Genomic DNA, 13,837 nt, shown 5'->3' on the forward strand with positions numbered 1-13,837 from the left:
TAAAGTGCTTAATCTCTCAGTGCCTCACTTTCCTCATCATAAAATGGGAATTATAATAGCACCTAGCACACTAGATTGTTGGGAAGATTAAATGCACTATAAAGGTCAATGGTTGGCATATCTTAAGTATTCAAAACTGTGTTACCTAGTAGCAGCAGTAGTAAACCCTCCAGAAATCTAGCAACATTCTAAAAAAAAAGCTTTAGCCTGGCCAGCGTGGCTCAAAGGTTGGACATTGACCTATGATCCAGGAGATCATGGTTCAATCCCTGGACAGGGCACATGCCCAGGTTTCGGGCTCAATCCCCAGCAGGGGGCCTGCAGGAGGCAGTTGATCAATGACTCTCTCATCATTGATCTTTCTATCTCTCTCTTTCTGCCCCTCCCTTCCTCTCTCTGAAATCAATAAAAATATATATATATATATATTTAAAAAGTGATATTCCCTGTAGATTAAAGTACTGTACTCATGTTAAATTTCCTGAATTTCCTGTATTATGCTTACATAAAAAAATAAACTTGTTCTAAAGAAACAGACACATAAGTAATAAAGGGTAAAGCATGATAGATGCAACGTATTCGCCAATGGTTCAAAAAAATAATTTGAGTGTGAGTACATATGGAGAGAAAAAGACAGAGAATGTGACAAAACAAGTATGGCAAATATACAGAAAAAATGCAACAACCAAATGTCTGAATAAACCAGAACATTATAAATATATATAAGGGAAGGTTAATCATACCTAATAACTTTTTCCAGGATTTGATGAGAGACTTTGCTAAAGATGTAACTTCTTCATCTGTACTCTGCTTGCGAATAGCATTTACTGACATTCCAATTCTTGTGGACTACAAGGCAATGACAAAATACTTGTACAATCAATTTTATTTCAGACAATTTAGTGTTTCAATTTCTTCTTTCTCAGATTCCTGTGTCCATTTGAGAGTAGAAAAAAACTTCAAATATAACAGTACACTACAGACTTAAGATGCATTCAACTTCAGATCAAACACTGGATTCAGGTTCTTAGCACAGAAATCTGCAAGCATATTAACTTGCTACTGTAATAAGGCTGGTTAACTTCTAAATAAAATTGTCTTTCCATAAGAAAGAAACAAGAATAAAGTATAGAATGTTTGTACTTATACATAACATAGGGTGAAACAATCATAACTAATACATTTCTCTATATAAGATTACTCCCTAGCCCACCTAATGCAACTTATAATGAGTATATCCAAATACTGCCATCTACAAAGGTTTAAAAGCAAATTTTTTGGGCCTGAAACTAGCATATAATCACAGGCATTAAAATTTAAGTCACAAAATATAGACAATTTAACATGGTAATACCATGTATCCAGGGTTATGCTCGGTGCATCCATATTTTCCAATCTTCCCAGCAACCCTTCAAGGGTGAGGTCATTATCCCTATTTCTAAGATGACGAGATTGGAAGTACCAATAAATAACTTGCCCAGCATTACACCATTAGTAATTGGCAAACCTAGGCTTTTAATCCAGGTGTGTCCACCCCCCCAAAGTCCATGCTCTTTTCAGCATATCAATGATTTTCAAATTTTGCTCAAAGAACACAAATGTTGACAGGCCTTTTATGGATGATAAATTAGAAACAGCAAATTATTTAGTAAGTTCAGGTTTTTAGTAGATAGTTTTTCAAAACATATGGTCTATGGAAGAAAAAAATAACAAAAAGAATTCTCAGTGGTGACAAAAGCGAAAGAAAGATCCCTGCTGTAAACTTTAAGGCGGAGAAATAAATGGGTAAGGCTTCCTTCCAAATTATTCAATGACTCAACAAAAAGACTGAGAACAGAAGTTTTGTTCAAGAATTTAGAATATGTATTTAGTCGGAGGGTCCTATGTTATTGTATCTCTTGGAAAGCCAAGTATGGCAAATAAAATTCCATAACAAAAATGTTATCTATAAAAAGGGAACTCTGAATGTCTAAAGCCCCCAAATGATTTGGGATTGTTTTGAGGGGTTTTATTTTTTAATCCACAGAAAGTGGTTTATTGCTTACCGAAAATAAGATGCTCTCAGAACTTTCTTTTAGTGAAGAAAATACTTTTAAAAGAGGAAAAGGCTGTGCTGGGGAGGAGTAGCTCTGCAAAAGGAAAGTAGTGACAGCAAGGGTGACCGAAGGACAGTTATTGACAGGTGCTCTCCACCCCTAGAGTTTTTGGATGATTCTGACTCTCATTTAGAAAGCCAAAAGCCTAAAGAAAGGGAGTCAGGAAGCGACTCTTCAGGAAGTGACAGGTCCAACGTGGATGAGGTCTCCACAGTCAGATTCTCAGGAGGAGCCCGCCTTGCTGAAACTCTCAGCAGTTTCCAGGCCTTCTGCCTTCCCCACTATGTCATGTACCCAACTAATTGTACAGTAGTCCTTGGTATGATCAGCAGTCCCAAGACTTCTAACCCTCCCTCCATGGGGAATAGCAGCAATGACACTGCAAGCTGGGAGGAGCAGCCAGAGCCCCCTGAGTGATTATTCCCCAACTCTACAATGAGCTTCCCAAACACCTCCAGAGATCTGAATGCAACAGAGAAGGCAGTTCCCAGAATGATCACTTCATTTCGCTTCTCCAGAAGCTTAGAAGAAAAGGAGATGAAAGAGAAAAGAACACTCCAGGAGGAGACATTACCCACGAAGGACATGCATCTAACTCTCTGCCAAGGAGCGACTGGGAGCCAAGCTTAGAGGGTTGCACTGACAGCCATTGTCACTTGCACTAACTCTATTTCAAGTTGTCTTTCAAAGGGACCTTTTAGCAAGTTCAGAAATTTATAGCAGCTCCTTCCTTAAGGAATTTCAGGGCTGTATATCTGACTTCTGTGATCCCAGGACACTGACAGGTTGCCTATGGGAGGAGTTGTTGAAAGAGAATCTAGTTTGGGGAGACCTTTGGCTAACACCCTCATTTTGCACGTTACTACAGTGAGATTCAACAAAGAAATCTGCAAGCCTTAAGGCACCCAAAGGCTGTGGCATTTGGAGAAATGGGCTTGGATTGCTCTTATAAGTGCACCACACCTGTCCCAGAACAGCACAAGGTATTTGAGAGACAGCTGCAGCTGCCTATGTCTCTAAAGAAGCCCGTGGTGATCCACTGCCAGGAAGCTGATGAAGATAGCTGAGTGTCAAAGACTTTAGTAATGAATCCAGGCAATGTCTACTAGACATCTGATTGCATACACAGTTGACCAGTGCAAAAAAGAGGGAGAAGAGCAGCACCTTGCCATCCTCACCTGGGGCTAGCTAGCTTCATGCTGGCAGAAGCTACCGAAGACAGACCAAGAAAGTAAAATCTTGGGAGATCACATCAGGGCCAAGAGTCCATCCTCTTTTCACAGTGAGATTTCTCCCAATGCAAACCTTGGATATCTGGGCTTTATTCTTGAGGAAGACATTTTTCTATAATGGTAACTTAATAGATTGATTTATGTTACTATCTTGAAAAAAATCGAAATTAATAATGTCTTACAATATAGCAAGACAGTACAAAAAACTGGTATTGAAGACATTTCAGTATTTTATGACAATAACCTATTCAAAAATTATGACAGATAGCAGTACATACCTGTAGTAATTCCAGGGTCATGGGAATATTCTTAAGTTCCTTCAGCAAATCCAGTGCTCCAGCCTATAAAGTAAAATAATTTCATATTGAATTTCCCAGACAGTAAAGCAAGAACTAACTAGAGATTTAAATTTACGGTTTCCTATCCACAACTCAATATGGCTCACTTATTCATATGAGAAGGGTAAATACTCACACGTGCACATGTATATACACACACATGTATAATAGAGAAAAAGAGAATTTTCCAAATATGGGTTGAAACTCAGGAGAGGATCACAAAATCCATTTACTGAGTTATGACCAGCACTTGTTAAATATTGTTTTGTGAAAGTTCATTTTCAACAGTATTTGTTTATATGTGTCCCAAGTAGAAATATAAAATATATTTCTTACTGTAGTGCTGTAACACCCCCCTAATTTCTATGGAGAGCACCTGCAAGACAAAGGAGCCAACCCTGAGAAACTGGGAATAGCGTTTGATGCTCAGCACCTTTAGCATTCACTCACAAACAGGGAGAGTGGGAAAGGGCATCTCCTTACTAGAATTTTCATGTCTCTGTATCTCACTAGTCTGTCACAAGAACACTGCCAAAGCACCAAAAGTTAAGAGGAATGGTAATAGCCAATGTCACCCCAATAAATGCAGTAAACATTTAAAAAATAGAGAGGAGAGGGAGGGAAGGATGGAATTAGATGAGAAGCAACAGCAATACTTACAGCTTGTGGCCAAATATCCTAATTTGATATATTTAATCTACCATATTTCATCTAATCTAATTCATTCACTTAATCATACTGTATTTAGTATAATACTTAATGTACTATATTTGGACATATCAATATTCTATATACTAATCAAGAAAAAATTATTAAATTATGACAATGTTTTCTTACCACTTCTGTTTACTTTTGTTTACTGAAAGAATTCTTTTAGACTTGGAATTTTTATATTACCTTTCACATATCTAAAGAGAAAAACATAAGCAAAACAAAATGCCTCAGTTGTTTCTAAAACTACTTTGCATTCAGACTCCAATGCTTATGAATCACTTTTTGACTCAGATTTTAATATATATATTTTTTGCTTTTATGTTTTTATTAACATGACTTTTTAAAAACAAGCATCCAGTGAGGGTGGGAGAAGAGGTGAGGTGAGGGAAGGGCAGGGCGTGAGGAAGGAATTCTGCTCTCTTGTAATCAGATTTGATGTTTTTACCCCACAAAAAGCTGTATCAAAAATATCAGTAATGCAGCATTTCATAAAATCCATAAAAGAATCAAAAGCTCTTAGCTGGCTCTGTAGTGCATAGAGCTAGCTGTTTTCACCCTCACTGCTTTTTAACCATTTGGTTCCTTGAAGTTCAAAGAGCACTCCACTAATGGTGCTCAGATTTTATTCCAAGCCCATGATGACACCCATTATGCAAATGTTGATGCTGGGTTTGATGTTCTGCCTGTGAAAGTATATCCTAACAGCCATCTGGACAACAATACATATAACTCATTTTACTTTCTGAAACGTTAAAATATGAAAACTAGGTACCTTATCAATCAATGAAACACAGACACCCCAGGAAAAGAGAAAACCCCAGAGTGTGTCTCTCATTATGCACCCCCCAGGAAGAAACAAGCATGGAATCTCATGGTATTATATTTCTTAAATATAAAATCAAGTAAAGGCTTCCAGTCATATAATTTTTCCATTTAAAGTTGACAGATATTGGACTTGGCTGTGGAAAATAAAACAGTATTTACTTCTCTTCTAGCAACAAACAACATCATTTTAATTTAACCCAGTACCTCACAAATAAAAACTTTAGTTCAATAGAAACTATGATACGGGTTATTATAAAGGATTTTAATGATTCACTTCTGATTTTAAAATTCGATAAATTATTTTTATTTGGAGGCAACTAAAAAAAAGAAACAATTATAGTTGCTAAAGAAAGCTAACACTGACTTTAAATTTACATTTATCAAGCAAGCATTTCTATAGGCATGACATTCTTTTGAATTAATAAGGTCTTTAATCCTGTATCTGCAGATCCCTAAATCAAAAACCTCTGAAAACCAAAAAATTTCTCATAGGTTTTCAATACTTATTTGACAGCGACATGTAATGTCAACAGATATAGAGCTATTTATGTTCTCCTTACCCTACTCAAATTGCATTTCATTATAGAAATTCTAATGTCTGATTACTAGAAACTGCCCAGACCTTGATGAGGATATTATGTAATAATACCACATATGTACCAAATTACTTTATAAAATTTGAAAAATTTGGAATTCTCAAATATATCAGGCTCTAAAGGTTTTAAGAGACTGTGGACCTGTATCCTTTATTTACCATGGACATTTTTCTTCTACCCAGGTCTCTATGGACTTTCTGATCCATTTCTGACCTAGGATCAATTAGGAAGAAAGATTTAAAAAATCACACTTTTAGGAATCCCTTAAAAAGCAGGATTTCCCTCCTCAGGCTTCCATAATGCTGTGTGTCACACATAAAGTTGATTCTTCCAAGACATCAGCAATGTGGCATAAGATTTGTTTTCCAAGTAGCAGCAACAGATTTGCATTAATTTCATCACACTCTTCCTTTTTACTCAGATCTCTTTGGTGACAGGCGTTAGAGATACAGGCTATGGAAGGAAAAAAAAGCTAAATAATCCTCGTGGGATAAACCTATGACCTTTATCATAACAACACTGTATTCTAACAAAATAAGATGAATATTCCAATTAAGCTTCTTTAAGAAATAAACAACTATGCTCAAAATGAAAAAGACATAAAACAGATCATCACATATTAATTCAGTGACAATTTCTTTGAATGTTACTATGTGCCAAGTATTGAGTTAAATATTTTACATATATTATTTCATCTTCACAATAAACCCTACAGAAGCAGGTAATTTTATTATCTCCATTTTACAGATGAGGAAATTGATGCCCAGATAAATTAAGAAATCTGCACAAGGTCACATGATTACTAATTAGAAAAAGTGAAATCTATGCAGTTCTGTCAAATTACACTCTATTGCCTCTCAACAAACACTCATTAGTATTGTACCAAGCTCTGCTCTGTGTTGCTGATACAAAAGTGAGCAAGACAGAAACCCTTTTTGACTTCAGGAAATTTAAAAACAAATAAATCTTGGAGCATCTTCTTCAAATCCTCAAAGAAACAACTCAGAAAAAGAAAGTGACCTGCCCAAGGTCATACTGATGGGTATTACAAAAGGACAAGAACTGCTGTCTCCTGACCTTTACAGCATTGCTCTTTCCCATTCCATAGGTCCACAGGTGGTAACTCTGCCCTGTGAACTCAAGGTGAACAGCATTACCAAACAAGAAACCACAGTCTAGCTTTTCTCATTCATCACCTGCCTCGAAAGGTCAAGTCTATTAGATTGCAGCATCTCCTAGAGATAATGATGCAAGAGAAAGAAAGATTCTACCTTAACTGCCAGAGTCAAATTTAGTTCATAGTACTGGCTGAAAAATAAACAGCAACTCTTACACTACTTTATTACACCATTGGTACTCCTATCTATCAATGGAAATGAGTACTTCTACAAAATATGATATTCAAACTTTACTGAGCATTCAGTATATACAAGACTATATAGGATACAAACATCCTTCTCAGGGAGATGTAAGAAGGGAGCAAAATAGAATATACTGTTAAGAAGATGGGCTATCTATATGACAGATCTAGATTCAAATCTATACATTGTCATTTCCTAATTATAAGGTCTTGGGAATGTTATTTGTCCTTTTCAGGCTTCAGCTTCTTTATATGTAGGTGAGCACATACACTGACGTCAAATAGTTAAAATGGTCATAGGAGGTAACACAACACATATGAAGTATGAAAACAGAGTGCCTGACACACAGGAGATGGATGATAAGGGGCACAAAAATATAAAAAGAATTATCTGTTTCTGCCATAATAATAACTCTCAAAGAGCCATGAGGCAGCATTTTAAGTGAGCATTATTTAAGCTCAATCAACTCAAACACTTCTTAGTAAGAATCATGAGATTTCAAAATTTTTTAAATGAAAATGTTTTTTTCAAAAAAAATTTTTAAATATATTTTTTATTGATTTCAAAGAGACAGGAAGGGAAAGGAATAGAGAAATAGAAACATCGGTGAGAGAGAAACATTGATTGGCTGCCTCCTGCATGCCCCCAAATAGGGATTGAGCCCGCAACCCGGGAATGTGACCTGACCAGGAATCAAACTAGTGACCTCTTGGTTCATGGGTTCACACTCAACCACTGAGGAACACCAGCCAGGCAAGATGTTTTTTGTTCTTTGTTTTTAAGTGAACAGTTATAAATATTTGAGTTACAGCCCAACAACATCACTATAAACTAGGAATTATAATTTTACTATGTGATCTCAAATTTGTAATTACCCCACACCAAAAGCACAAGTGACAAAAGAAAAAATATATAAATTTGCCTTCAAAATGAAAAGCTTCTCTACCTCAAAAGATACTATCGAGAGAGTGAAAAAACAATCCACAGAATCACAGACTATATATGTAAATCCCATCTCTGATAAAGGTCTAGTATTCAGAATGTAAAGAATTCTTACAACTCAGTAATACAAATACTCTGTTTAAAAATGGGCAAAGGATTTGAACAGAGATTGCTCCAAAGATACAGAAATGGCCAACAAGCAATGAAAAAAATGTTCATCATCATTGGTGATCAGAGAAATGCAAATCAAAACCACAGTGCGATACCACTTCACAGCCACTACAATGGTTATAATAAAAAAAGACAGTCTAGCAGTTTCTCAAAAGGTTAAACATAGTTATATGACCCAACAATTCTATTCCTGGGTTACATATGGAACAGAAATGAAAACATATGTCCACATAAAAACTCGTACAAGAATGTTCTTAGCAGCATTATACATAATAGTCAAAATGGAAAGAGCCTAAAATGTGGTAAACCCACCAGTACACTATTAGTACTAATAGTAGTACTATTCAGCAATACAAAGGAATGAAGTACTGATATATACTATTAACATGAATGAACCTTGAAAACACTAAGCCAAGGAAGCCAGTCACATATTGTATGATTTTATTTATACGAAATGTCCAGAATAGATATCCAGAGATAGAAACAGATTAGTTGCTGGGAGGGTGGGGGAGATATGGTAACTTTTAATAGGTTACTTTCTGGGTAACAGTTTCTTTTTTGGAGCGATTAAAATGTTCTAAAATTAGACAGTGGTGATAGTTGCACAAATCTGTGAATATACTAAATTCCACTGAATTGTATACTTGAAAAGGGTGAACTTTATATTTCAATAAAACTGCTATAAAAATTGTGTAGTCATTCTAAATTTTTATTTATGCTAATTAATCTAACCCTAAGATGGAAATCAAAGCTTCTTTTTTCAACCCAGATATGATAAGACTTAGGAATCTACATATTTCAGGCAACCCAGCTCCTATGAAATTCTAACATCTAATTTCAATTTATCTCCCTGCAATTTCATTCCACTCAGGCTTGAGCCTAAATTAAAAAATTAACCTCAACACAACTCATAAAATCTCTCCATGAAGTTGAAAACTCAGTTCTTACCTAGCGCCAAAAATCCCTTACAAAGACAATCTGTGCTTTTTAGTCATCACCGTATCCTAGGCACTGGTAAGAATTTTATATTCATCTCATCTTTACTACATTATCTCCAATTTACCACCAAGAAAAACATTTTAGAGAGGATTAGGAACTTACCTAAGATCACACAGCTACAATTCAGAAGAGTCAGAATTTGAACCCATATTAGGAGTTAGACTTGCTTAATGGCCTCAAGTCATAATGACAAGAAAAAAGCTAAGTGAAAAACAGCTAATATGCGAAAATGTCAATAACATATGAGGTTCATCATGGCCTGAGGAGTGGGCACTTGTAAAACTGCTAATACTATTTAAGACCAAGTATACCCATGGGGCAACATTTTGGGTAGTAGTAGTAGATCAGTATATTGATTAGGTATTTACGGAAACCTGTCTGCCCAGGAAGAGTAAGTACCCTTACTTTCTGGTCTTATATTCATTTAATTACACCCACTGTCAACAGGGAGAAAGGATATACCTGCCCAGAGGACTCCTTGTGGTTAATTGGGCCCAAATTCATAAACAGAATCCAGCAGCCATTGTTTATAGAGGCCTCTCAGGCTCACTGTATCTCAGGGAAAAGCCACAGACTGACCTGCCAAGCCTCCTGCACTGTGTTCTTACCATCTGAGCAAACCCTCATAAAGAAGCTCCTGTTACTGTATTTCATCCAATGGACTGAAACCTCCTCCATCGGATCAGAGCTGTGCAGCTATATCCTCACTTGCATATAAACCGACCAATCAGAGCAGCTCCATAACTACCAATCAGAACAGGAAGAATTTAGTCCTCATTTGCATGAAATGAGACCAATCAGGACCAGGGAGCGGGCACTTTTCTCTATCTAAGACAGCCTCCCGTTTGTCCCCCAGGAGGGCATTTTCAGTTTCTACTGAAGACTGCATTTCCAGCATTTGCAAACTGTCAACTGAGCTGTTTTACTGGAGCTGCTTCACTTGAATAAAGGTTCTCCTTTCAAAGCACCACAAATTGGGGGTTCTGTTGGCACTGGACTGGTGGCAACAACCTTCTAACACATGCAAAGTGCAGAGAGAGATGCAAGGGTCTTCTAGAGAAGCAATGAAGCTAAACAGAGTAATACAGGCTTTGGAGTCTTTATTTTTTTTAATTCTCACTCCAGGATATTTTTTCCATTGCTTTTCAGAGTGGAAGGGGGGGAAGCAAAGGGAGGGAAACATCAATGTGAGATGATTAGCTGCCTCCTGCTCTAGAGCCAACCCGCCAGAGGATAGAGCCTGCAACTGAGGTACCTGCCATTGGCCAGAATCGAACCTGGGGCCCTTCATTCCACAGGCCCACAACGCTCTAACCACTGAGCAAAAACAGTTAGGGCTATTTTTAAAAAATTTTTTATTGATTGATTGATTTTATATATATATCTTTATTGATTTCAGAGAGAGGAAAGGAGAGGGAGAGAGAGAGAGAGAAACATCAACGATGAGAGAGTCATTGATCAAGCCCGCAACCTGGGCATGTGCCCTGACCGGGAATCGAACCCTGATCGCCTGGATCCCAGGTCGATGCTCAACCGCTGAGCCATGCCCGGCAGGGCTGATTGATTGGTTTTAGACAGAGAGGAAGAGAGAGAGAGCCATCAATTTGTTGTTCCACTTATTTACGCATTTATTGGCTGATTCTTGTATGTGCCCTGACTGGGGATGGAACCTGCAACCATGGCATATCAGGACTATACTCTAATCAACTGACCTACCCAGCAAGGTCTAGTTTCCTCATTTTTAGAATGTGGAGAGCCCGGCCAGACGTGGCTCAGTGGTTGAGCATCGACCTAGGATCCAGGCAATTGGGGTTCGATTCCCCATCAGGGCCCATGCCCGGGTGCCGGATCAATCCCCAGTGGGGGGGCGTGCAGGAGGCAGCCGATCAATGACTCTCATCATTGATGTTTCTATCTCTCTCTTTCCCCTCTCTGAGATCAATAAAGATATATATATATATATATAAAAAATAGAATGGGGAGAATACTTATCTTGCAAAACTGTCTGAGGAATAAATGAGATAAGGTAGATTTAGTACTCAGTAAAATACCTGGCTCAGAGTAATAGCTCAATAAATAATAGCTGTTTTTATTATTACTTAAGTGTGACACCTATGGTTTTATTAAAACAACATCCAGTAACAGCACTTACATTTGTCAGTTCAGAGGACAACTATCATTTTTCAAGCAAAATTTACTTTTTCATAATATAAAAATAGCTCACAGAGAAAAATCACAAGAAAAGAAACAATCAAAACAATTTGTTAAAATATTGAACATTTGCTTTGGGAGGGAGAGGCAGTGCTCATTTAGACCATTTCCCTTTCTCTTTATTTCATTTGCCTATTTGAATTTTTGTAAAACAGAAAAAAGGGAGAAGAAAATAAAAAGTAAAAGACCCAGTCCATTTCACCTTTCTTTGGGGGGCAAGTTTTCATACTGGTAAAGTGTGAACTATTAGAAAAATGAGATTTGAGAATCATCTGTAGAGTTTATCCACATTCTCCCCCAGACCCATTACCAAAAACCTGAAAATGCATTTATAACTTGAGAACTGCAGGCAAATACAAACTGAACTTCTCCATACTTGCCCACTAAGGAATTACCTGTTTTTAGGCGACACCTATTACAAGGAAAGGAAACAAACAACAAAAACCTAATGAGTCCTGCCTGGGGAGCTCAGTTGGTTAGAGCATCCCAATATGCCAGTATTTGGGTTCTATTGGGGGTGGAGGGGCACACAAACAGTAACCAACCAATGAATGCGTGGATAGGTGGAACCACAGGGTCTATGTTTCTTTTTCTTTCTCTCTCTCTTCCTCTCTCTCCCTCTCTTTAAAATCAGTAAATTTAAAACAACTTTTTAATAACCTAATGAGCTAGAAGATTAAAGGTTACACATTATAACCTGAGTTAGAGGAAAAATTACCCAACAAACTGCCTTTTTTCCCTGGGACCCTCTATTGTGGGAGTCTAAGGATCTCCAGGAAAAGAGAAAATTTTTCCAGTTTAAACAAAATAGCAGAAATGTTCAGCCTATCAAATAACCAGAACTCACAACTTGCAGGAGGGAATGAAAGGGAAATCAATAGGAAAAATAAACGGCAGAAGCAATGTCCGGAACAGAAAACAAACAGGAAATACTTTAAAAGGCCAAATTGCAAATACGGTTTAACAGAGTACAAAATTAAATACTGGGTGGTACACCTGTTAAAAGAAAAGAGGAACAAAATATGAAGTCTTAAGAATTCACTGTTGAACACTACTTCCTGCTCTGGCATGCTGTCAGGCAGAAAGCCAGGATCCTGGCTTAATTCAAACTGCACAATACTTAATTTAAGTAGGTGAACTACTTATCTCTGACTCAGTTTCTTACTCTGTAAAAAAGATACATCACAGCTGTGTTGTGAGTCTCAAAAGAATTCTGCATATCTTTTTAACTCTAACGTGCTGTATAAATCAGAGCATCCCTATACTCCTTCACAGTAGCTTGACGTGGAATTTACTTCACAGATGGGAGTAAGTTATTTCAGGTATATTGACATGGAAAATGCACTGAGCATGGTGGAACAAATTCAGGTAAAGACACCTGTGGGAGTTTAGCTGAAAACAAGGGATTGAAAGTGGTACATACAGGTAGACAAAAATGAGGAAACTGGATGACGGACCTCAAAGGAATCGCAGGAGACCATGTTCACATACACATATTGGCAACAACAAGATAATGCCACTGGTGTTAACTGTGAACCACTTCGTTAATACCTAGCAATGACGTCCGTCCAAGTCCATCTACCGGTACGCCCTAATTAACCTGTGTTCTTTAATCAGATCTGCACACACCACCACCTAACAAGTTCCACTTTTTAAAAGTCGTTTAGTAGCCTGCCAAGTACACTGGCATCTTGGGCCTTTTTAATTGCTAAACAAACATGTATGTAGTCGAGATCATGAAGTTAAAGTTAATCCTTAAAAAATCAGATCCAGGAATTTTACACTCTATCAGCTTGATGTTTCTGAAGCAGGTCACAAACCTCTAATTGATGCTACTTCTAGCTGTTAGCCAACGATCACGGAAAAGAGAAGAATTCTCCTGAACGGTGGGGACTTTCTATGCCGGTCAGTTCCTAAGCTAAACTGGCGAGGCTTTACTACCACGAAAGTCTAAACAAACGGAGAGAAGGCCTCCATTAGGCTTATTACGCGGTAGCACCAACGAAGGGCTGACTTCCAAGGACCCAGGACCAAGGACCGGTCCCAACGCTCGCGGCCGCGGGACCGCACCGCCTCCCCCCGGGCTCCTTCTCCGGGACGCGGGCGCCGTCCACGCCGGCTTCCCACGCAAGGGGGGCTGTCGCGGGCCGGCCGGCAGCCTCCCTCGGGCCGGCCGGAGCCCCACCGCGTCCCGTGCCCGCGGCCTCCGCTCGCCGCCCGGCCTCCAGCCCGGCCCGCGCCGCCCGCCGCGCTCACCGCGTTCTTCTTCTGCACCATCTTGTCCAACTTCTTGGCGATGCGGACCACCTCGTCCTCCATGGCTCCGGCGGGCCTCCCCCGTGCCCAGCCCGT

General features: G+C 38.4%; 1 protein-coding gene and 1 pseudogene across 1 annotated transcript in view; one reads left to right on the plus strand and one right to left on the minus strand.

Moving 5' to 3' along the window:
• TCEA1 (transcription elongation factor A1) overlaps nucleotides 1-13,837 on the minus strand; it is a 30,122-nt gene extending 16,285 nt beyond the window's left edge. Inside the window, exons 1-3 of the mRNA XM_087825382.1 lie at nucleotides 13,742-13,837; nucleotides 3,607-3,669; nucleotides 744-849 (exon numbers count right to left, since the gene is read on the minus strand). Of these exons, the coding sequence (XP_087681508.1) occupies nucleotides 744-849; nucleotides 3,607-3,669; nucleotides 13,742-13,804 (232 nt within the window). The 5' untranslated portion in view covers nucleotides 13,805-13,837. The remainder of the gene's footprint in view (nucleotides 1-743; nucleotides 850-3,606; nucleotides 3,670-13,741) is intronic.
• Nucleotides 1,444-3,163, plus strand: LOC148091343 (3'-5' RNA nuclease TATDN2 pseudogene; annotated as a pseudogene).

Source organism: Miniopterus natalensis, chromosome 16 (genome assembly GCF_054644295.1).
Source record: "Miniopterus natalensis isolate mMinNat1 chromosome 16, mMinNat1.hap1, whole genome shotgun sequence".
In the NCBI taxonomy this organism is placed as follows: domain Eukaryota; kingdom Metazoa; phylum Chordata; class Mammalia; order Chiroptera; family Miniopteridae; genus Miniopterus; species Miniopterus natalensis.